This window comes from Callionymus lyra, chromosome 1, assembly GCF_982586985.1.
Source record: "Callionymus lyra chromosome 1, fCalLyr1.hap1.1, whole genome shotgun sequence".
In the NCBI taxonomy this organism is placed as follows: Eukaryota; Metazoa; Chordata; class Actinopteri; order Syngnathiformes; family Callionymidae; genus Callionymus; species Callionymus lyra.
In genome coordinates, this window is record NC_141818.1 from 54,378,124 (window position 1) to 54,404,030 (window position 25,907).

General features: G+C 41.1%; 2 protein-coding genes across 4 annotated transcripts in view; one reads left to right on the forward strand and one right to left on the reverse strand.

Moving 5' to 3' along the window:
- rnf215 (ring finger protein 215) overlaps nt 1-10,244 on the forward strand; it is a 20,373-nt gene extending 10,129 nt beyond the window's left edge. For 2 of the 3 annotated variants that reach the window (XM_087813163.1, XM_087813155.1), the window contains exons 7-10: nt 5,742-5,870; nt 5,918-6,052; nt 6,145-6,247; nt 7,085-10,244. In XM_087813163.1, coding sequence (XP_087669289.1) covers nt 5,742-5,870; nt 5,918-6,052; nt 6,145-6,247; nt 7,085-7,149 — 432 coding nt within the window. In that variant the 3' untranslated portion in view covers nt 7,150-10,244. The remainder of the gene's footprint in view (nt 1-5,741; nt 5,871-5,917; nt 6,053-6,144; nt 6,248-7,084) is intronic. The other variant, XM_087813173.1, reaches the window with a different exon arrangement.
- Nucleotides 10,050-25,907, reverse strand: part of ascc2 (activating signal cointegrator 1 complex subunit 2) — a 20,278-nt gene continuing 4,420 nt past the window's right edge. Inside the window, exons 4-19 of the mRNA XM_087813143.1 lie at nt 25,690-25,863; nt 24,931-25,060; nt 24,785-24,852; nt 22,672-22,785; nt 22,494-22,606; nt 22,355-22,429; nt 18,449-18,553; nt 18,325-18,393; nt 18,184-18,258; nt 17,283-17,511; nt 17,015-17,211; nt 16,828-16,947; nt 15,279-15,503; nt 15,131-15,221; nt 14,371-14,462; nt 10,050-11,094 (exon numbers count right to left, since the gene is read on the reverse strand). Of these exons, the coding sequence (XP_087669269.1) occupies nt 10,923-11,094; nt 14,371-14,462; nt 15,131-15,221; nt 15,279-15,503; nt 16,828-16,947; nt 17,015-17,211; nt 17,283-17,511; nt 18,184-18,258; nt 18,325-18,393; nt 18,449-18,553; nt 22,355-22,429; nt 22,494-22,606; nt 22,672-22,785; nt 24,785-24,852; nt 24,931-25,060; nt 25,690-25,863 (2,049 nt within the window). The 3' untranslated portion in view covers nt 10,050-10,922. The remainder of the gene's footprint in view (nt 11,095-14,370; nt 14,463-15,130; nt 15,222-15,278; nt 15,504-16,827; nt 16,948-17,014; nt 17,212-17,282; nt 17,512-18,183; nt 18,259-18,324; nt 18,394-18,448; nt 18,554-22,354; nt 22,430-22,493; nt 22,607-22,671; nt 22,786-24,784; nt 24,853-24,930; nt 25,061-25,689; nt 25,864-25,907) is intronic.

Consider the following 25,907-nt stretch of genomic DNA (forward strand, 5'->3'; position numbering starts at 1 on the left):
TGTGGCCTTCAGCGCACCTTGACCCAGAGACAACACAAGGGATACCTCAAACACATTTGTTTCCGGGCCTTCAGCGCACCTTGACCCAGAGACAACACAAGGGATACCTCAAACACATTTGTTTCCGGGCCTTCAGCGCACCTTGACCCAGAGACAACACAAGGGATACCTCAAACACATTTGTTTCCGGGCCTTCAGCGCACCTTGACCCAGAGACAACACAAGGGATACCTCAAACACATTTGTTTCCGGGCCTTCAGCGCACCTTGACCCAGAGACAACACAAGGGATACCTCAAACACATTTGTTTCCGGGCCTTCAGCGCACCTTGACCCAGAGACAACACAAGGGATACCTCAAACACATTTGTTTCCGGGCCTTCAGCGCACCTTGACCCAGAGACAACACAAGGGATACCTCAAACACATTTGTTTCCGGGCCTTCAGCGCACCTTGACCCAGAGACAACACAAGGGATACCTCAAACACATTTGTTTCCGGGCCTTCAGCGCACCTTGACCCAGAGACAACACAAGGGATACCTCAAACACATTTGTTTCCGGGCCTTCAGCGCACCTTGACCCAGAGACAACACAAGGGATACCTCAAACACATTTGTTTCCGGGCCTTCAGCGCACCTTGACCCAGAGACAACACAAGGGATACCTCAAACACATTTGTTTCCGGGCCTTCAGCGCACCTTGACCCAGAGACAACACAAGGGATACCTCAAACACATTTGTTTCCGGGCCTTCAGCGCACCTTGACCCAGAGACAACACAAGGGATACCTCAAACACATTTGTTTCCGGGCCTTCAGCGCACCTTGACCCAGAGACAACACAAGGGATACCTCAAACACATTTGTTTCCGGGCCTTCAGCGCACCTTGACCCAGAGACAACACAAGGGATACCTCAAACACATTTGTTTCCGGGCCTTCAGCGCACCTTGACCCAGAGACAACACAAGGGATACCTCAAACACATTTGTTTCCGGGCCTTCAGCGCACCTTGACCCAGAGACAACACAAGGGATACCTCAAACACATTTGTTTCCGGGCCTTCAGCGCACCTTGACCCAGAGACAACACAAGGGATACCTCAAACACATTTGTTTCCGGGCCTTCAGCGCACCTTGACCCAGAGACAACACAAGGGATACCTCAAACACATTTGTTTCCGGGCCTTCAGCGCACCTTGACCCAGAGACAACACAAGGGATACCTCAAACACATTTGTTTCCGGGCCTTCAGCGCACCTTGACCCAGAGACAACACAAGGGATACCTCAAACACATTTGTTTCCGGGCCTTCAGCGCACCTTGACCCAGAGACAACACAAGGGATACCTCAAACACATTTGTTTCCGGGCCTTCAGCGCACCTTGACCCAGAGACAACACAAGGGATACCTCAAACACATTTGTTTCCGGGCCTTCAGCGCACCTTGACCCAGAGACAACACAAGGGATACCTCAAACACATTTGTTTCCGGGCCTTCAGCGCACCTTGACCCAGAGACAACACAAGGGATACCACAAACACATTTGTTTCCGGGCCTTCAGCGCACCTTGACCCAGAGACAACACAAGGGATACCTCAAACACATTTGTTTCCGGGCCTTCAGCGCACCTTGACCCAGAGACAACACAAGGGATACCACAAACACATTTGTTTCCGGGCCTTCAGCGCACCTTGACCCAGAGACAACACAAGGGATACCTCAAACACATTTGTTTCCGGGCCTTCAGCGCACCTTGACCCAGAGACAACACAAGGGATACCACAAACACATTTGTTTCCGGGCCTTCAGCGCACCTTGACCCAGAGACAACACAAGGGATACCTCAAACACATTTGTTTCCGGGCCTTCAGCGCACCTTGACCCAGAGACAACACAAGGGATACCACAAACACATTTGTTTCCGGGCCTTCAGCGCACCTTGACCCAGAGACAACACAAGGGATACCTCAAACACATTTGTTTCCGGGCCTTCAGCGCACCTTGACCCAGAGACAACACAAGGGATACCTCAAACACATTTGTTTCCGGGCCTTCAGCGCACCTTGACCCAGAGACAACACAAGGGATACCTCAAACACATTTGTTTCCGGGCCTTCAGCGCACCTTGACCCAGAGACAACACAAGGGATACCTCAAACACATTTGTTTCCGGGCCTTCAGCGCACCTTGACCCAGAGACAACACAAGGGATACCTCAAACACATTTGTTTCCGGGCCTTCAGCGCACCTTGACCCAGAGACAACACAAGGGATACCTCAAACACATTTGTTTCCGGGCCTTCAGCGCACCTTGACCCAGAGACAACACAAGGGATACCTCAAACACATTTGTTTCCGGGCCTTCAGCGCACCTTGACCCAGAGACAACACAAGGGATACCTCAAACACATTTGTTTCCGGGCCTTCAGCGCACCTTGACCCAGAGACAACACAAGGGATACCTCAAACACATTTGTTTCCGGGCCTTCAGCGCACCTTGACCCAGAGACAACACAAGGGATACCTCAAACACATTTGTTTCCGGGCCTTCAGCGCACCTTGACCCAGAGACAACACAAGGGATACCTCAAACACATTTGTTTCCGGGCCTTCAGCGCACCTTGACCCAGAGACAACACAAGGGATACCTCAAACACATTTGTTTCCGGGCCTTCAGCGCACCTTGACCCAGAGACAACACAAGGGATACCTCAAACACATTTGTTTCCGGGCCTTCAGCGCACCTTGACCCAGAGACAACACAAGGGATACCACAAACACATTTGTTTCCGGGCCTTCAGCGCACCTTGACCCAGAGACAACACAAGGGATACCTCAAACACATTTGTTTCCGGGCCTTCAGCGCACCTTGACCCAGAGACAACACAAGGGATACCACAAACACATTTGTTTCCGGGCCTTCAGCGCACCTTGACCCAGAGACAACACAAGGGATACCTCAAACACATTTGTTTCCGGGCCTTCAGCGCACCTTGACCCAGAGACAACACAAGGGATACCACAAACACATTTGTTTCCGGGCCTTCAGCGCACCTTGACCCAGAGACAACACAAGGGATACCTCAAACACATTTGTTTCCGGGCCTTCAGCGCACCTTGACCCAGAGACAACACAAGGGATACCACAAACACATTTGTTTCCGGGCCTTCAGCGCACCTTGACCCAGAGACAACACAAGGGATACCTCAAACACATTTGTTTCCGGGCCTTCAGCGCACCTTGACCCAGAGACAACACAAGGGATACCTCAAACACATTTGTTTCCGGGCCTTCAGCGCACCTTGACCCAGAGACAACACAAGGGATACCTCAAACACATTTGTTTCCGGGCCTTCAGCGCACCTTGACCCAGAGACAACACAAGGGATACCTCAAACACATTTGTTTCCGGGCCTTCAGCGCACCTTGACCCAGAGACAACACAAGGGATACCTCAAACACATTTGTTTCCGGGCCTTCAGCGCACCTTGACCCAGAGACAACACAAGGGATACCTCAAACACATTTGTTTCCGGGCCTTCAGCGCACCTTGACCCAGAGACAACACAAGGGATACCTCAAACACATTTGTTTCCGGGCCTTCAGCGCACCTTGACCCAGAGACAACACAAGGGATACCTCAAACACATTTGTTTCCGGGCCTTCAGCGCACCTTGACCCAGAGACAACACAAGGGATACCTCAAACACATTTGTTTCCGGGCCTTCAGCGCACCTTGACCCAGAGACAACACAAGGGATACCTCAAACACATTTGTTTCCGGGCCTTCAGCGCACCTTGACCCAGAGACAACACAAGGGATACCTCAAACACATTTGTTTCCGGGCCTTCAGCGCACCTTGACCCAGAGACAACACAAGGGATACCACAAACACATTTGTTTCCGGGCCTTCAGCGCACCTTGACCCAGAGACAACACAAGGGATACCTCAAACACATTTGTTTCCGGGCCTTCAGCGCACCTTGACCCAGAGACAACACAAGGGATACCTCAAACACATTTGTTTCCGGGCCTTCAGCGCACCTTGACCCAGAGACAACACAAGGGATACCTCAAACACATTTGTTTCCGGGCCTTCAGCGCACCTTGACCCAGAGACAACACAAGGGATACCTCAAACACATTTGTTTCCGGGCCTTCAGCGCACCTTGACCCAGAGACAACACAAGGGATACCTCAAACACATTTGTTTCCGGGCCTTCAGCGCACCTTGACCCAGAGACAACACAAGGGATACCACAAACACATTTGTTTCCGGGCCTTCAGCGCACCTTGACCCAGAGACAACACAAGGGATACCTCAAACACATTTGTTTCCGGGCCTTCAGCGCACCTTGACCCAGAGACAACACAAGGGATACCTCAAACACATTTGTTTCCGGGCCTTCAGCGCACCTTGACCCAGAGACAACACAAGGGATACCTCAAACACATTTGTTTCCGGGCCTTCAGCGCATCTTGACCCAGAGACAACACAAGGGATACCTCAAACACATTTGTTTCCGGGCCTTCAGCGCACCTTGACCCAGAGACAACACAAGGGATACCTCAAACACATTTGTTTCCGGGCCTTCAGCGCATCTTGACCCAGAGACAACACAAGGGATACCTCAAACACATTTGTTTCCGGGCCTTCAGCGCACCTTGACCCAGAGACAACACAAGGGATACCTCAAACACATTTGTTTCCGGGCCTTCAGCGCATCTTGACCCAGAGACAACACAAGGGATACCTCAAACACATTTGTTTCCGGGCCTTCAGCGCACCTTGACCCAGAGACAACACAAGGGATACCTCAAACACATTTGTTTCCGGGCCTTCAGCGCATCTTGACCCAGAGACAACACAAGGGATACCTCAAACACATTTGTTTCCGGGCCTTCAGCGCACCTTGACCCAGAGACAACACAAGGGATACCTCAAACACATTTGTTTCCGGGCCTTCAGCGCACCTTGACCCAGAGACAACACAAGGGATACCTCAAACACATTTGTTTCCGGGCCTTCAGCGCACCTTGACCCAGAGACAACACAAGGGATACCTCAAACACATTTGTTTCCGGGCCTTCAGCGCACCTTGACCCAGAGACAACACAAGGGATACCTCAAACACATTTGTTTCCGGGCCTTCAGCGCACCTTGACCCAGAGACAACACAAGGGATACCTCAAACACATTTGTTTCCGGGCCTTCAGCGCACCTTGACCCAGAGACAACACAAGGGATACCTCAAACACATTTGTTTCCGGGCCTTCAGCGCACCTTGACCCAGAGACAACACAAGGGATACCTCAAACACATTTGTTTCCGGGCCTTCAGCGCACCTTGACCCAGAGACAACACAAGGGATACCTCAAACACATTTGTTTCCGGGCCTTCAGCGCACCTTGACCCAGAGACAACACAAGGGATACCACAAACACATAGTTTAATATTTTTATTCCAATATATATCAACAACAAAAAAAAGTTCTTAATACAATATTTTTAAATTAATGATCTTTTAAATTGGATATAAAATGTTGAAATAATCATTAGAACATTTTTACACTGAATTTAAAAAACTACAAATAAAAATATATACTTTACTTTAAAGAAGAATTTATACATTAAAATGTTTTATTCAACTAAAAAATGTTGAATCAACCTTTGAATATACAAATGATTTAAATACTTCAATAAATACCTTCATAAACTTCAACTCTGAGTCACAGTAGATGTTCCCACAGAAGTACCTGCAGCAGTTCTGGGACACGGTCCTGCTGGTGGTTCTGGTCCTCAGCACCGGCGTCATCCTTCAGGCTCGCTGGCAGAACCAGGACCGGCGTCGTCACGACGACCTGCAGGTAAACGATGGTTCGTGGCGAAGAAACGTCTCGACTCGTGTCTTCAGTCGCAGGACGTGTCGCGGCGAGTCTCGGCGCTGACCCTCAAGACCTACCGCCGACCCCGACCCCGGGGCGACCCGGGACCCCCGGCGGAGACGCACGACTGCGCCGTGTGTCTGGAGCCGTTCGACGACGAGCAGGTGAGGGCGAAGGTCGTGAGTCGAAGGTCGTGAGTCGAAGGTCGTGAGTCGAAGGTCGTGAGTCGAAGGTCGTGACCCCTGTACCCCCTCAGCGCCTGCGAGTGCTGCCGTGTCGTCACGAGTACCACCAGACCTGCGTGGACACCTGGCTGCTGCTGCGACACACCTGTCCGCTCTGCAAGCGCAGCATCCTGGGTGAGCGCCGCCGCCGGCAGGAAGTGACATCACAGCCAACACTTTTAAACTTTAGTTCAACAAGGGAACAGGTTTTAACTGAAAATATAAATATTCTGTTTATTTTGTCATCTCAGGTGACCCGAAGGCCCGTAAATAAATGTGTTTGTGGTATCCCTTGGGTTGTTCATTTTGACCCAGAAGCAACACAAGGGATACCACAAACACATTAGTTTATGGGCCTTCGGGTCACCTTGACCCTGAAGAAAACACAAGGGATACCACAAACACATTTGTTTATGGGCCTTCGGGTCACCTTGACCCTGAAGAAAACACAAGGGATACCACAAACACATTTGTTTATGGGCCTTCGGGTCACCTTGACCCTGAAGAAAACACAAGGGATACCCCAAACACATTTGTTTTTCGGGTCACCTTGACCCTGAAGAAAACACAAGGGATACCACAAACACATTTGTTTTTCGGTTCACCTTGACCCTGAAGAAAACACAAGGGATACCACAAACACATTAGTTTACGGGCCTTCGGGTCACCTTGACCCTGAAAATAACACAAGGGATACCACAAACACATTTGTTTATGGGCCTTTGGGTCACCTTGACCGTGAAAATTACACAAGGGATACCACAAACACATTTGTTATATAGTTATAATAATAATAATTATAATAATAACAATAATAATAATAACAATAATAATAACAATAATTATAATTACAATAATGTAATAATAACAATAACAATAGTAATAATAATAATTATAATAACAATAATAATAATAACATAATAATAACAACAATAATAATAACAATAATGAATGTTTCTCTCCCTCAGGAAGTGTCTTCAAAGAGTGTTGACTCTTCATCTCCAGGATTCACCAGTAGATCCCGATCGACCCCTTGACCTATGACCTCCTCAGCAGTGGATCTACATCTTCACTGATGATCCAGAACGTTCAGGCAAAGTGGAAGAAAAACAAACAAAATAATAATAATTCTGGGACTTCTTTGGATCTCGTCTCCGTGACGAACAGAACCGTCGTCGAGGCGTGAACTTGTGGTTCTTGAAGACACTTGAAGACACTTGAAGACACTTGAAGACACTTGAAGACACTTGAAGAACCTTGAAGAACCTTGAAGACACTTGAAGACGAACCTGGAATATTGTCGTCAATAATCAAGTCGTTAAACATTTATCGTCAGTTCAACGTTTCTCTTCGTGATCGATGAAGCTTCATGAAGCCACTAGAGGGAGCTCTTTTTTATTGAACCCAAATATGAAGCGCCACCTACTGAGGAAAACAAGAACTGTGTCTCAAATACTTCTCTCAGTGCACTGGTTAGTATCATCAGGATAGTGTACGTACTAACTAGTAACTAATCCTCCACAGATAGTATGTCTCAAACATACTTCTCTTAGTATACTAGAAGTTAGTATCATCAGGATAGTGTACGTACTAACTAGTAACTAATCCTCCACAGATAGTATGTCTCAAATCACATACTTCTCTTAGTATACTAGAAGTTAGTATCATCAGGATAGTGTACGTACTAACTAGTTACTAATCCTCCACAGATAGTATGTTTCAAACATACTTCTCTTAGTATACTAGAAGTTAGTATCATCAGGATAGTGTACGTACTAACTAGTAACTAATCCTCCACAGATAGTATGTCTCAAACATACTACTCTTAGTATACTAGAAGTTAGTATCATCAGGATAGTGTACGTACTAACTAGTAACTAATCCTCCACAGATAGTATGTCTTAAACATACTTCTCTTAGTATACTAGAAGTTAGTATCATCAGGATAGTGTACGTACTAACTAGTAACTAATCCTCCACAGATAGTATGTCTCAAATCACATACTTCTCTTAGTATACTAGAAGTTAGTATCATCAGGATAGTGTACGTACTAACTAGTTACTAATCCTCCACAGATAGTATGTTTCAAACATACTTCTCTTAGTATACTAGAAGTTAGTATCATCAGGATAGTGTACGTACTAACTAGTAACTAATCCTCCACAGATAGTATGTCTCAAACATACTACTCTTAGTATACTAGAAGTTAGTACCATCAGGATAGTGTACGTACTAACTAGTAACTAATCCTCCACAGATAGTATGTCTCAAACATACTTCTCTTAGTATACTAGAAGTTAGTATCATCAGGATAGTGTACATACTAACTAGTAACTAATCCTCCACAGATAGTATGTCTCAAACATACTTCTCTTAGTATACTAGAAGTTAGTACCATCAGGATAGTGTACGTACTAACTAGTAACTAATCCTCCACAGATAGTATGTCTCAAACATACTTCTCTTAGTATACTAGAAGTTAGTATCAACAGGATAGTGTACGTACTAACTAGTAACTAATCCTCCACAGATAGTATGTCTCAAACATACTTCTCTTAGTATACTAGAAGTTAGTACCATCAGGATAGTGTTCGTACTAACTAGTAACTAATCCTCCACAGATAGTATGTCTCAAACATACTTCTCTTAGTATACTAGAAGTTAGTATCATCAGGATAGTGTACGTACTAACTAGTAACTAATCCTCCACAGATAGTATGTCTCAAATCAAACTCTGCTGCTACACACTAACAGGAAATGACGCGACAGCTTCTTCTTCTACTACTATTTAATGATGATTTCAACCAGCTGTAGGAACACTAGCGACACCTGCTGGCAGCACGTTTGGTTTCAAGAAATATGAGAAATATTGACGAAATATTTAAGCTGGTATCAGCAGCGAAGACGTGTCGTCCTCGTACTGCTGCTGAAAATACACCTGGAAGTATATGAATATATATATATATATACATATATATATGACGTAACTTCCGTTTACAACGTCACTAAGATGGAGTCGTTTAGTGTAGAAAGTGTCCATCGATTCATACTCAGTTTTGTGATTGTGTTAGTATTTTAGTGTGTACTGAGCACTACATTTACATACTTAGAATTGAGACGCACTTGTGCACTAAAACTACTTCAAGTACACAAGTATGTGATTTAAGACACGGTTCAGGTCAAAGTTTATTGAAGCTTCATCGTTTCATCTTTCATTTATTTTCGTCTTCAGTTCAACTTCAGGTGTTTCGCTCACAGGTCGACAAACGAAGTATCAAGAAGTATTTCAGTGACGTCAGAATATTGAGTGGATCAACATTTACAAGGTTTTTTCATCAAATTTTGAATCATTCTAAAGTTTCTACAATTAAAGTGGTATTTATTTTAGTGAATAATTGAATTTAATCATTTGTAAAATTAAAGATTATTTTCGAAAAGTATTCATTTTATTTTAAACCTAGTTTATCCAATAATATTTATACATATATATATATATATTTTATTGAAATACTTTTTAAGCCTTGAATGTTTTTCTTTTTAATGGTGTAATAAAGTCTATATTGAGGTTGAACTGGTGTTTGTTCAATAATTTAATCAATATAAACACCAATAATTAAAAATGTTCTTAATTCAATTTTTGTAATTCGAAGCTTTTATGATTTTTTTTAAATTGGCAACATGTTGAAATTAAAACATATTGAACAGAGAAAATTTTTAATATAAATGTATTAAATATTTTAATTAAATTATAAAAAAAAGGTTCAACCTTTCAATATAGAAACAATTTCATAAAAAAACAAAAAACAGTTCAATGCTTAAAATCTATTAAAATCAAATGAAAGATTTCAATCCAAACACTCAATATTCTGCTTTAATTCCACGAAGAAGAAACAAAAGTTCCTCAAACACTCGTTCAGTTGATGACGGAGAAGAAAACTTGGTTCTGATGTATTTATTGACTTCAGTTACAAAAACAAGTTCTCGTTACAAAAGCTGTGATCACTGCTGACGTCACTCGTTCTTCATCAACGTCTAAATGTCTTTACTTTCTTTACTTTCTTCCTCTTTTTTTCATGTAGAAAAACCATCAACTAGTTGAAAATAAACATCCTTTGGTGGAGAAATAAAACATTCCTCAGGATCTGAAGCTAAAATCATTTGCTGCGCGTCCAGAGAAGATCACGCGTGGCGTCCAGAGAAGATCACGCGTGGCGTCCAGAGAAGATCACGCGTGGCGTCCAGAGAAGATCACGGGTCATGTTCAGAGAAGATCACGCGTCGCGTCCAGAGAAGATCACGCGTCGCGTGCAGAGAAGATCATGGGTCATGTTCAGAGAAGATCACGCGTCGCGTCCAGAGAAGATCACGCGTCGCGTCCAGAGAAGATCACGCGTCGCGTCCAGAGAAGATCACGCGTCATGTTCAGAGAAGATCACGCGTCGCGTCCAGAGAAAGAGAAGACCACGCGTCATGTCCAGAGAAGATCACGCGTCATGTTCAGAGAAGATCACGCGTCATGTCCAGAGAAGATCACGCGTCATGTCCAGAGAAGATCACGCGTCGCGTCCAGAGAAGATCACGCGTCATGTTCAGAGAAGATCACGCGTCGCGTCCAGAGAAAGAGAAGATCACGCGTCATGTCCAGAGAAGATCACGCGTCATGTCCAGAGAAGATCACGCGTCATGTCCAGAGAAGATCACGCGTCATGTCCAAAGAAGATCACGGGTCATGTCCAGAGAAGATCACGCGTCATGTCCAGAGAAGATCACGCGTCCAGCATGTGATGATGAGTGTTGACCTCTGACCCCTCAGGAGGGGATCATGCCGCGGCTCCTCTTGCGGTCGGCCATGGAGCGGCGGCTGTGGTTGGCGCCGCGGCTCTTGTTCGCCTCCTTCTTACGTCGGTCCAGGAATGTCTCCGTCGTTTGACCTTGACCTTTGGGTCGACCTGCCAGGTTGTTGGGACGATCGGGTCTGAAGCTGAAAGAGAAGAACCTTCGATTGAACTTCATGATCCGACGTCATCAACTTATTTAACTCCTCAGTATCTTGTGGAAGTTTATCAGTTAATGAGCAATTTATCATATTTTAAAAGTTTTTATTTAAATATTGTTGAGTTTTAAAGCATTTTAATTTCATTTTTTTTTATAATTTAATCTTATTATTTCCATGTTTAATTTATTTTAGTTCAATAATTTAATTAGTACATGAATAGGTTCATCGTTTTTTAATAATAAAACTTAAATATGTATATATATATATATTAGTAATAACACTAATACTCACCCTCTCCTCTGTACGCGTCTATACTTTAGAACTAAGATAATATATATTAGTAATGACACTAATACTCACCCTCTCCTCTGTGCGCGTCTATACTTTAGAACTAAGATAATATATATTAGTAATAACACTAATACTCACCCTCTCCTCTGTGTGTGTCTATACTTTAGAACTAAGATAATATATATTAGTAATAACACTAATATTCACCCTCTCCTCTGTGTGTGTCTATACTTTAGAACTAAGATAATATATACTAGTAATAACACTAATACTCACCCTCTCCTCTGTGTGTGTCTATACTTTAGAACTAAGATAATATATATTAGTAATAACACTAATACTCACCCTCTCCTCTGTGAGTGTCTATACTTTAGAAGTAAGATAATATATATTAGTAATAACACTAATACTCACCCTCTCCTCTGTGTGTGTCTATACTTTAGAACTAAGATAATATATATTAGTAATAACACTAATACTCACCCTCTCCTCTGTGTGTGTCTATACTTTAGAAGTAAGATAATATATATTAGTAATAACACTAATATTCACCCTCTTCTCTGTGAGTGTCTATACTTTAGAACTAAGATAATATATATTAGTAATAACACTAATATTCACCCTCTCCTCTGTGAGTGTCTATACTTTAGAACTAAGATAATATATACTAGTAATAACACTAATACTCACCCTCTCCTCTGTGAGTGTCTATACTTTAGAACTAAGATAATATATATTAGTAATAACACTAATATTCACCCTCTCCTCTGTGAGTGTCTATGCTTTAGAACTAAGATAATATATATTAGTAATAACACTAATATTCACCCTCTCCTCTGTGAGTGTCTATACTTTAGAACTAAGATAATATATACTAGTAATAACACTAATACTCACCCTCTCCTCTGCGAGTGTCTATACTTTAGAACTAAGATAATATATATTAGTAATAACACTAATACTCACCCTCTCCTCTGTGAGTGTCTATACTTTAGAACTAAGATAATATATATTAGTAATATCACTAATATTCACCCTCTCCTCTGTGAGTGTCTATACTTTAGAACTAAGATAATATATACTAGTAATAACACTAATACTCACCCTCTCCTCTGTGAGTGTCTATACTTTAGAACTAAGATAATATATATTAGTAATAACACTAATATTCACCCTCTCCTCTGTGAGTGTCTATACTTTAGAACTAAGATAATATATATTAGTAATAACACTAATATTCACCCTCTCCTCTGTGAGTGTCTATACTTTAGAACTAAGATAATATATATTAGTAATAACACTAATACTCACCCTCTCCTCTGTGAGTGTCTATACTTTAGAACTAAGATAATATATATTAGTAATAACACTAATATTCACCCTCTCCTCTGTGTGTGTCTATACTTTAGAACTAAGATAATATATATTAGTAATAACACTAATATTCACCCTCTCCTCTGTGAGTGTCTATACTTTAGAACTAAGATAATATATATTAGTAATAACACTAATACTCACCCTCTCCTCTGTGAGTGTCTATACTTTAGAACTAAGATAATATATATTAGTAATAACACTAATACTCACCCTCTCCTCTGTGAGTGTCTATACTTTAGAACTAAGATAATATATATTAGTAATAACACTAATACTCACCCTCTCCTCTGTGAGTGTCTATACTTTAGAACTAAGATAATATATATTAGTAATAACACTAATACTCACCCTCTCCTCTGTGAGTGTCTATACTTTAGAACTAAGATAATATATATTAGTAATAACACTAATACTCACCCTCTCCTCTGTGAGTGTCTATACTTTAGAACTAAGATAATATATATTAGTAATAACACTAATACTCACCCTCTCCTCTGTGTGTGTCTATACTTTAGAAGTAAGATAATATATATTAGTAATAACACTAATACTCACCCTCTCCTCTGTGAGTGTCTATACTTTAGAAGTAAGATAATATATATTAGTAATATCACTAATACTCACCCTCTCCTCTGTGAGTGTCTATACTTTAGAACTAAGATAATATATATTAGTAATAACACTAATACTCACCCTCTCCTCTGTGAGTGTCTATACTTTAGAACTAAGATAATATATATTAGTAATAACACTAATACTCACCCTCTCCTCTGTGTGTGTCTATACTTTAGAACTAAGATAATATATATTAGTAATAACACTAATACTCACCCTCTCCTCTGTGAGTGTCTATACTTTAGAAGTAAGATAATATATATTAGTAATATCACTAATACTCACCCTCTCCTCTGTGAGTGTCTATACTTTAGAACTAAGATAATATATATTAGTAATAACACTAATACTCACCCTCTCCTCTGTGAGTGTCTATACTTTAGAACTAAGATAATATACATCAGTAATATCACTAATACTCACCCTCTCCTCTGCTGAGTGTCTATACTTTAGAACTAAGATAATATACATCAGTAATATCACTAATACTCACCCTCTCCTCTGCTGAGTGTCTATACTTTAGAACTAAGATAATATATACTAGTAATATCACTAATACTCACCCTCTCCTCTGTGCGTGTCTATACTTTAGAACTAAGATAATATATACTAGTAATATCACTAATACTCACCCTCTCCTCTGCTGAGTGTCTATACTTTAGAACTAAGATAATATACATCAGTAATAACACTAATACTCACCCTCTCCTCTGTGAGTGTCTATACTTTAGAACTAAGATAATATATATCAGTAATAACACTAATACTCACCCTCTCCTCTGTGCGTGTCTATACTTTAGAACTAAGATAATATATACTAGTAATATCACTAATACTCACCCTCTCCTCTGTGTGTGTCTATACTTTAGAACTAAGATAATATATATCAGTAATAACACTAATACTCACCCTCTCCTCTGTGTGTGTCTATACTTTAGAACTAAGATAATATATATCAGTAATAACACTAATACTCACCCTCTCCTCTGCTGAGTGGCGGCTCTTCTGGCTTCTGCTCGCTCCCTCAGCAGAGCTGGATCCTGAACAAACTGGTCTCTGTTGGGGTTTTTCTGGAAAAATAAATAATAATATATAAATAAAAAACATTTATTCCAACAGAATGTGACTTTATGATCACAGGTTTTTAAAATAATCTTTTTCCATGGTTTGGCCGTTTGTGTGATTTATACTCGGGTGTGACTTTTATATCAAATTATAAACAGTAAATCCACAAAGAAACTCATATCCTGCAGAAGAAAAGACTAAGATATTCATCTGATGACGGTAATGAAGCAGCAATGAATGAATAGTTACTGACGTTAACAAAAAACTAGAAAAATTCATTGACGAGTCACGACCAGAGGAACAAGTTCACGAGAACAAAAGAGAGACTTGTGTAGTTGAGTCTCCACGCCCTGGTCGTTGCCATGGTGACGAGCATACAGTAATATACAGGAGCTTCTTCTTGAAGTCATGGCTTCAAGTGAAGAAACCGTCATCAGATCAACAAAAACACAACAAATAACACGTGATGTCCTCCTGACTTCTACGTTTCTAGTTTCTCTCCATTATGCAAGTTTAAACTCCAGAGGGACTAATAGTCCAGATAATACGGTAGTTCAATCTTTCTTCTGTTGCATCTTCTTACATTTATTCCCCTTTTTCTATTTCTCTGGTGTTTCATTAGATCGATAATAAAAGAATCCATAATAATGATGGTTGCTAGAGTCAGTGTCACCTCTAAGCCCTGGTCTTCATCCTCCTCCTCGTCCTCCTCCTCCTCCTCGGCTCGGTTGACTCGGCGCAGCACTTGAGGGACGGTGAACGGCCTGAAACGACACCAGGTTCACTCTGGTTCTGGTTCTGTTGAGAAGATGGAGTCGTACCTTCTGTTCAGCAGACTGTCTCCGTCCAGGTCGTTCGCTCCCACTTGGTTCATGTCGTAGGTGTCGTCGTACTCGTCGTCGTAGTCGTCCAGGCCGAGGCTGGCCGGCGTCTCTCCGGCCGGGATCTCCACCTCGTCCACCACCGTCTGGTACGTCTGGTATCGAGCTCGCTGCTGGTCCACGTGCTGCTTGTCGTTCAGCAGCTCTCGAGCGCTCGCGCCTTGTCTGCACAGACGTGACCTCGTGACTGTTCTGAGATCAGCTTTTAGTCAGCGAGACCGGAGCCTCGAGGAGTACTACTAAAGAGCCCCGAAAGTAATACTGCGGAGCCTCGAGGAGTAATACTCCGGAGCCTCGAGGAGTAATACTACAGAGCCTCGAGGAGTAATACTACAGAGCCTCGAGGAGTAATACTACAGAGCCTCGAGGAGTAATACTCCAAAGCCTCAAGGAGTAATACTACAGAGCCTCGAGGAGTAATACTCCAGAGCCTCGAGGAGTAATACTACAGAGCCCCAAGAAGTAATACTACAGAGCCTCGAGGAGTACTACTCCGGAGCCTCGAGGAGTAATACTACAGAGCCTCGAGGAGTAATACTACAGAGCCACAAGGAGTAATACTACAGAACGAGTAATACTCCAGAGCCTCGAGGAGTAATACTACAGAACGAGTAATACTGCAGAGCCTCGAGGAGTAATACTCCAGAGCCTCGAGGAGTAATACTACAGAACGAGTAATACTGCAGAGCCTCAAGGAGTAATACTCCAGAGCCTCGAGGAGTAATACTACAGAACCACAAGGAGTAATACTACAGAACGAGTAATACTCCAGAGCCTCGAGGAGTACTACTCCAGAGCCTCGAGGAGTAATACTCCAGAGCCTCGAGGAGTAATACTCCAGAGCCTCGAGGAGTACTACTCCAGAGCCTCGAGGAGTAATACTCCAGAGCCTCGAGGAGTAATACTCCAGAGCCTCGAGGAGTACTACTCCAGAGCCTCGAGGAGTAATACTACAGAGCCTCGAGGAGTAATACTCCAGAGCCTCGAGGAGTAATACTACAGAACGAGTAATACTGCAGAGCCTTGAAGAGTAATACTCCAGAGCCTCGAAGAGTAATACTACAGAACGAGTAATACTCCAGAGCCTCGAGGAGTAATACTACAGAACGAGTAATACTCCAGAGCCTCGAGGAGTAATACTACAGAACGAGTAATACTGCAGAGCCTCAAGGAGTAATACTCCAGAGCCTCGAGGAGTAATACTACAGAGCCACAAGGAGTAATACTACAGAACGAGTAATACTCCAGAGCCTCGAGGAGTAATACTCCAGAGCCTCGAGGAGTACTACTCCAGAGCCTCGAGGAGTACTACTCCAGAGCCTCGAGGAGTAATACTACAGACCCTCGAGGAGTAATACTATAGAGTAGTACAACCAGTAATAAAGGTACAACGGATTATAAACAAGTTGTGATTCATTGTAAATGTAGGGATTTAAGACTCAGAGTGTAAATAATACTAGTTGGTTAAGAAAGTAACCAGCTAACTAACCTCCTGCCCCTCCAAATGCGAGACATGTCCACCTGGTCCCTCCTGAAGACGTCGAATTCATCGTCGTCGTACAAGTTGGATCTGTTGCCGAGGACGACAGGAAGCTCCTCCTTCACCGGCCTGAGGAGCAAAGATGTCGATCCAGACGTCATCACACCAAGAAAAGAATCTTTAGAACCGTCTCTACCTCGGCAGCGCTCGGTCCAGTCGGTCCAGGTCCGGGGACAACCGGTCCTCCAGGATGTTGTTGATGACCAGCTCGGGGTCGTAGTGGTACTCTCGCAGGCAGGCCAGCAGGAATCCATCGCCCAGATCCGGCAGCAGGTCCTTGATGCCCGACAACAGAGACTCCAGCTCCACCTCGCTCAGGGTAGACCCTGCACCCTGGAGAGAGACAGAGATGTGCTGACCCCTGGTGGCGACTACTATCAACAACCGGGGATGAGAAGGATTACGTTGTCTCCTCGTCTGGAGACGTCGCTCGAAGCTTCTGCTCCACAAGGTCTTCCTCGTTCCTCGTCCGAGTCTCTGAAGTCGTAAGCGGCTCCGCCCACGGCTCCGTCGACTGATGGACGCCCGGACGCGAGAGACGAGGTTCTTGCTGTGCTGAAGGTCTTTGGTCTCCCGGTGCTGTCGCGAGCACTTTCCACTCCCTGGATCAGGTACGAGGTCCTGGTCTCATCTCTGGAGGTCACGTGGTTAGAGAAGCAGCTTCTTATTGGTTCAGTTCAGTGAGGGTCAAATACATTACTATTATGACGACATTCTTTCTAAATGATTACATTAAATACACGTTATTAAAATGTTTATTTATTTTTAAATAACTTTTATATTGAAATGTTGAATTGTTCTTTATTAAATATGTGATTGCAATCATTTCCATATTGATTTAATGAATTCCAATTGAATAAAAACATTTAAATACTCAAAATGAATGATGCTTTATTATCTATTTATTTATTTTTTGTTTCACACAGAGTTTTGTTTAACAAATAAATAAATACATTTTTTCAATTTTTATACCAACATCATTATATTTAATTCAAAAGGCTATCAATTGGAAAATATTGAATGTATGGAATTAGAATATTAAACTTTGTAAAATGTTCAATTATTATAAAAAGAAAACAAAGTAAATCATTGAATAAACAACTTATTGCATTTAATAATAAAATCTTATTAAACCTTTCTATATAGAAATTGTTTAATACAATTAAAAGAAAAATGAAATGCGTAAGAAACCATTTAAATATTTTTTTCATTAAATGTTAAATATAACGATTCAATAAACTGATAGTGATTTACTTCCATACGGGAGACAAAGATTTGTTTAAAACTTGCTGAAGAAAAGGATACATGTCAGGAAGCGCCTGCTGCAGGAGGCAGATGTCGTCTACGATCGGAAACTGTTCGTCAAAATCTGTCAGAAATCTTACGAGGAAGAAAGAAGAGAATTTAACGAACATTCTAATGTAAAGTTTAAATGAGGTTCGGTACCTTTTCTCAGGTAAAAAAGACGTGAAATGCTGAAGCAGCTCTTCTGCGTACGTCGGTGTGTTTTCTGCCCTAAAGAAACACTTTTAGCTTCAACGTTTGATAAAAGCCGGTTGGAAAACTAGACCTGTCGAGGATGGGCTGCAGGCAGACGTGATACAGGACTTGATGAGCGGTTTCTACCATCTTCCTGCAGGAGTGACTCAACCTCTTCCACGTGTCCTGCTGCAGACTGAAGGAGTCAAAGGTCACAAACACACCCCTTGACACGCATCGGTGGATCTGTCACCAAGATCTTCACGAGGACTGCATGATATATATGGAAGAAATATCCATATTTGCACGTGCGATATACATATAGAAAACATGTGATAATTTAGAATTATTTATTGTATAAATCAAGTATTTCTTAAACGTACACTTCGACCAATCAGTGTCACGTTCTGTAAAGTTGTCGGTTTGTACTTCTATGTCTCGTTGTTGTTTACGTCTCCGTCCGTCTGTGACGACACGTCTTGGCTCAGTATATCCAGTGAAGTAAGACTAACTTATGATCTAGTCAAACACTAGTGATCCAGTGAAGTAATACTAACTTATGATCTAGTCAAACACTAGTGATCCACTGAAGTAATACTAACTTATGATCTAGTCAAACACTAGTGATCCAGTGAAGTAATACTAACTTATGATCTAGTCAAACACTAGTGATCCAGTGAAGTAATACTAACTTATGATCTAGTCAAACACTAGTGATCCAGTGAAGTAATACTAACTTATGATCTAGTCAAACACTAGTGATCCAGTGAAGTAATACTAACTTATGATCTAGTCAAACACTAGTGATCCAGTGAAGCAATACTAACTTATGATCTAGTCAAACACTAGTGATCCAGTGAAGTAATACTAACTTATGATCTAGTCAAACACTAGTGATCCATTGAAGTAATACTAACTTATGATCTAGTCAAACTCTAGTGATCCAGTGAAGTAATACTAACTTATGATCTAGTCAAACACTAGTGATCCAGTGAAGTAATACTAACTTATGATCTAGTCAAACACTAGTGATCCAGTGAAGTAATACTAACTTATGATCTAGTCAAACACTAGTGATCCAGTGAAGTAATACTAACTTATGATCTAGTCAAACACTAGTGATCCAGTGAAATAATACTAACTTATGATCTAGTCAAACACTAGTGATCCAGTGAAGTAATACTAACTTATGATCTAGTCAAACGCTAGTGATCCAGTGAAGTAATACTAACTTATGATCTAGTCAAACACTAGTGATCCAGTGAAGTACTACTAACTTATGATCTAGTCAAACGCTAGTGATCCAGTGAAGTAATACTAACTTATGATCTAGTCAAACACTAGTGATCCAGTGAAGTAATACTAACTTATGATCTAGTCAAACTCTAGTGATGCAGTGAAGTAATACTAACTTATGATCTAGTCAAACACTAGTGATCCAGTGAAGTAATACTAACTTATGATCTAGTCAAACGCTAGGGATCCAGTGAAGTAATACTAACTTATGATCTAGTCAAACACTAGTGATCCAGTGAAGTAATACTAACTTATGATCTAGTCAAACACTAGTGATCCAGTGAAGTAATACTAACTTATGATCTAGTCAAACACTAGTGATCCAGTGAAGTAATACTAACTTATGATCTAGTCAAACTCTAGTGATCCAGTGAAGTAATACTAACTTATGATCTAGTCAAACACTAGTGATCCAGTGAAGTAATACTAACTTATGATCTAGTCAAACACCAGTGATCCAGTGAAATAATACTAACTTATGATCTAGTCAAAAACTAGTGATCCAGTGAAGTAATACTAACTTGTGATCTAGTCAAACACTAGTGATCCAGTGAAGTAATACTAACTTGTGATCTAGTCAAACACCAGTGATCCAGTGAAATAATACTAACTTATGATCTAGTCAAAAACGAGTGATCCAGTGAAGTAATACTAACTTGTGATCTAGTCAAACACTAGTGATCCAGTGAAGTAATACTAACTTATGATCTAGTCAAACACTAGTGATCCAGTGAAGTAATACTAACTTATGATCTAGTCAAACACTAGTGATCCAGTGAAGTAATACTAACTTATGATCTAGTCAAACACTAGTGATCCAGTGAAGTAATACTAACTTATGATCTAGTCAAACACTAGTGATCCAGTGAAGTAATACTAACTTATGATCTAGTCAAACACTAGTGATCCAGTGAAGTAATACTAACTTATGATCTAGTCAAACTCTAGTGATCCAGTGAAGTAATACTAACTTATGATCTAGTCAAACACTAGTGATCCAGTGAAGTAATACTGACTTATGATCTAGTCAAACACTAGTGATCCAGTGAAGTAATACTAACTTATGATCTAGTCAAACACTAGTGATCCAGTGAAGTAATACTAACTTATGATCTAGTCAAACACTAGTGATCCAGTGAAGTAATACTGACTTATGATCTAGTCAAACACTAGTGATCCAGTGAAGTAATACTAACTTATGATCTAGTCAAACACTAGTGATCCAGTGAAGTAATACTAACTTATGATCTAGTCAAACGCTAGTGATCCAGTGAAGTAATACTAACTTATGATCTAGTCAAACACTAGTGATCCAGTGAAGTAATACTAACTTATGATCTAGTCAAACTCTAGTGATCCAGTGAAGTAATACTAACTTATGATCTAGTCAAACACTAGTGATCCAGTGAAGTAATACTAACTTATGATCTAGTCAAACACTAGTGATCCAGTGAAGTAATACTAACTTATGATCTAGTCAAACACTAGTGATCCAGTGAAGTAATACTAACTTGTGATCTAGTCAAACACCAGTGATCCAGTGAAGTAATACTAACTTATGATCTAGTCAAACACTGGTGATCCAGTGAAGTAATACTAACTTATGATCTAGTCAAACACTAGTGATCCAGTGAAGTAATACTAACTTATGATCTAGTCAAACACTAGTGATCCAGTGAAGTAATACTAACTTGTGATCCAGTCAAACACTAGTGATCCAGTGAAATAATACTAACTTATGATCTAGTCAAACACTAGTGATCCAGTGAAGTAATACTAACTTGTGATCCAGTCAAAACACTAGTGATCCAGTGAAGTAATACTAACTTATGATCTAGTCAAACACTAGTGATCCAGTGAAGTAATACTAACTTATGATCTAGTCAAACACTAGTGATCCAGTGAAGTAATACTAACTTATGATCTAGTCAAACACTAGTGATCCAGTCACTCGTCTCTTTCAACCTCCTTTGTTAAAGCAACATATTGTAAGAACTTTTCATCTCGTCTCAGTTGTTTTCTTATAAGATCGTGAACTTCCAAACAAACCTGTCCGTCTTCACTGTATGCTAACGAGCTAAGTTGTTAGCGTCATTTATAAAGTGTTATGTGTGCGTCTTCACCGTATGCTAACGAGCTAAGTTGTTAGCGTCATTTATAAAGTGTTATGTGTGCGTCTTCACCGTATGCTAACGAGCTAAGTTGTTAGCGTCATTTATAAAGTGTTATGTGTGCGTCTTCACCGCATGCTAATGAGCTAAGTTGTTAGCATCATTTATAAAGTGTTATGTGTGCGTCTTCACCATATGCTAATGAGCTAAGTTGTTAGCATCATTTATAAAGTGTTATGTGTGCGTGTACAAGTATTTATTATTGATTTGGTGATATCACGACGCGCCGGCGGCTCCTCTCTGATGTCGCTCAGTTTTCACAGGAAACCGATGAAAGTCCCGCGAGACTGAGCGTTAGAAGATATATTTTTCTACCATCATTTCGACACCGAAGCGAGGAAATAAACGAAAGGGAAATATCATCGTTTACTTCTATAAACCCCCGGACCTTCACTACAGTACTCACACCTGCACATGGCTACATTTTTAGGTGAAAGAAAAAATGATTTGCATTAATATCGATATCGCAATTCAAGACACATATATGGAATATCACACTTCTTTTCAATACAGTGCATCATAATCCTCACCCTTTATCATCAAAGTTTCTCTTCGTCACCGCCTTCTCCAGATCAGGCACCACGGTCTCATAGAAGGAACTCAGTCTGAGGAGAGGATTTCAAAAGCTTTAGCTAGAAGAAGTGACTTGAACCAGGACGGAGGATCTACCTGCTGAGGAAGCCGTGCGAGTGGAACCTCGGGCAGGCGACGGGGAAAACGTTCAGGAAGGCATGAATGGTGGTGGTGGAGTCGCACAAGTACATGATCAGATCCACGAGATCCTGTGGATGCAGAGACAACATGGTGGTTACACAAGGAACAGATAAAAACAGTGTTAAAGTCTCACCTCATGGCTCATGGTGAGAGTCGTGGGCTGCTTGTGCGAGTCCAGCTTCATGGGCTCCATGGCAGCAGCTCCTTCACACTGAAGGCCACATTTGGTTTGGATCGTGTCGAACACCTGAATGAAGCCGAGAATAAAATGTGAGAAATTATAACACCATTTTTTAAACGATGTTGATTGTTTGACGGCAAATACAAATGGATTCAATGGTGAATCTACTGATGGTTCCTGAACTTCCAGACCAGAGGAGAGACATCCTTCCAGACTGTTGCTCCTAAGCTTTGGAACCATCTCTGTGTTTGATGATCTACTGACTCCTTCAAGAAACATCTGTGTTTGATGATCTACTGACTCCTTCAAGAAACATCTGTGTTTGATGATCTACTGACTCCTTCAAGAAACATCTGTGTTTGATGATCTACTGACTCCTTCAAGAAACATCTGTGTTTGATGATCTACTGACTCCTTCAAGAAACATCTGTGTTTGATGATCTACTGACTCCTTCAAGAAACATCTGTGTTTGATGATCTACTGACTCCTTCAAGAAACATCTGTGTTTGATGATCTACTGACTCCTTCAAGAAACATCTGTGTTTGATGATCTACTGACTCATTCAAGAAACATCTGTGTTTGATGATCTACTGACTCCTTCAAGAAACATGTGTGTTTGATGATCTACTGACTCCTTCAAGAAACATCTGTGTTTGATGATCTACTGACTCCTTCAAGAAACATGTGTGTTTGATGATCTACTGACTCCTTCAAGAAACATGTGTGTTTGATGATCTACTGACTCCTTCAAGAAACATCTGTGTTTGATGATCTACTGACTCCTTCAAGAAACTTGTGTGTTTGATGATCTACTGACTCCTTCAAGAAACATCTGTGTTTGATGATCTACTGACTCCTTCAAGAAACATCTCTGTGTTTGATGATCTACTGACTCCTTCAAGAAACATCTGTGTTTGATGATCTACTGACTCCTTCAAGAAACATCTGTGTTTGATGATCTACTGACTCCTTCAAGAAACATCTGTGTTTGATGATCTACTGACTCCTTCAAGAAACATCTCTGTGTTTGATGATCTACTGACTCCTTCAAGAAACATCTGTGTTTGATGATCTACTGACTCCTTTAAGAAACATGTGTGTTTGATGATCTACTGACTCCTTCAAGAAACATCTGTGTTTGATGATCTACTGACTCCTTCAAGAAACATGTGTGTTTGATGATCTACTGACTCCTTCAAGAAACATCTGTGTTTGATGATCTACTGACTCCTTCAAGAAACATGTGTGTTTGATGATCTACTGACTCCTTCAAGAAACATGTGTGTTTGATGATCTACTGACTCCTTCAAGAAACATCTGTGTTTGATGATCTACTGACTCCTTCAAGAAACATCTCTGTGTTTGATGATCTACTGACTCCTTCAAGAAACATCTCTGTGTTTGATGATCTACTGACTCCTTTAAGAAACATGTGTGTTTGATGATCTACTGACTCCTTCAAGAAACATCTGTGTTTGATGATCTACTGACTCCTTCAAGAAACATCTGTGTTTGATGATCTACTGACTCCTTCAAGAAACATCTGTGTTTGATGATCTACTGACTCCTTCAAGAAACATCTGTGTTTGATGATCTACTGACTCCTTCAAGAAACATCTGTGTTTGATGATCTACTGACTCCTTCAAGAAACATCTGTGTTTGATGATCTACTGACTCCTTCAAGAAACATCTGTGTTTGATGATCTACTGACTCCTTCAAGAAACATCTGAGTTTGATGATCTACTGACTCCTTCAAGAAACATGTGTGTTTGATGATCTACTGACTCCTTCAAGAAACATCTCAAGACACTTTTATTTGAGCTTTTCCTTGATTCTCTGAGACTCTTGTGTTTGTCTTGTGTGTCTTGAACTTTTAGAGTTTTTTAATTCGTATGCATTTTTATATGTTTATTGTTTTTAACTGTTCAAGCACTTTGTGACCCTGGTGTAGAAAGATCTTAAGAAAGTAAGTACTAGTTATTTCTAACCAGTACAAACTTTTTTTAAACCATGAACGAAAATGAAATACATCTTTTCTGTTTATGTTTGTTTTACACTGACCTCCAGCACAGTGGGAACCGTCTCATCGAGGTCGGTGTAGTAGCAAGGTTGCTGGTTAAAGATGTTTTCTATAAAAAAATGTATATATTATCCATTAATGAGGAAAAAAAAGCTGAAACAATGAAACAATTCTTCTGGAAACATACCAATCATCTTGTGAAGCAACAGACTGTTGCCTTTTCCAAACAACACGCAGAGATCCAAGATTTTGGGAATGTCAAAAAGAAAGTTTTCGTAGATGATTTCCCCAAACACAGCAGGGGTGATGAAGTGATCCTGTTCCGGAAGGTAAACAAGTAAAGGAACAAAAATACACAAAACAAATTTAATCAAAACCTAATTTATCAATTAGTTCGCTCCCTTCTCCCTCCTCTCTCTCCATCCTCCCGTCTGTCTTTTCTCTCTCTAAGCAGAAGTTCACACCACGTCTGGTTCTGCTCAAGTTTTCTGCCTGTTTAAGTGATAGTTCACATAACATTTTGCGACAGATTTAGACTTTAGTCGTTTCTGGAACAATTTCTCATGTGAAGCTTCAATCTAAGATGGACGTCACAGACAAGCAGTATATGGAGGTTTTTAAGTGTCTTTTTGGATGAAGATGAAGACGAAGACAACTGAGCTCCAGTCGCTACATTAAAATGAACAAACATTTTTGTCAAGAACTCTAGAAAGAACACATTACTCTGAAAATAATCCCAACCAGTAGTCGACATGAGGGCGGGTACAATTTTAGGTGAACTCACCCTTGACAAAGGAAGTGATACTTGGACTGCGCTTTAATTTCTCCTATAAACCGTATCTTTTTAAAGATTAAAGATTAAAGATTTAAAGATAACTCTGTTATGATTCCACTCTTTAAATAAAGTTGAATCCAATGAAATACTGACAGCTGCTCCTGCAAGTACCTTGGATTCTTTATGCGTGGCCATCCTGAGGAAGCTCAAGAACACGACTCTGTGAAGCGAGCGCTGCATCTCCACCACAGCAGGCGAGGAAGGCAGAGCCGAGAGGTCGAGTCCTCGCGGAGAATGATGCAGGTACGAGTCCAGGCATCTCTGCAGGGACTCGTCGAACACCACCTGGTCCAGAAGAAGAGAGAGAAGGAAAACGTTATTGTAGAGCA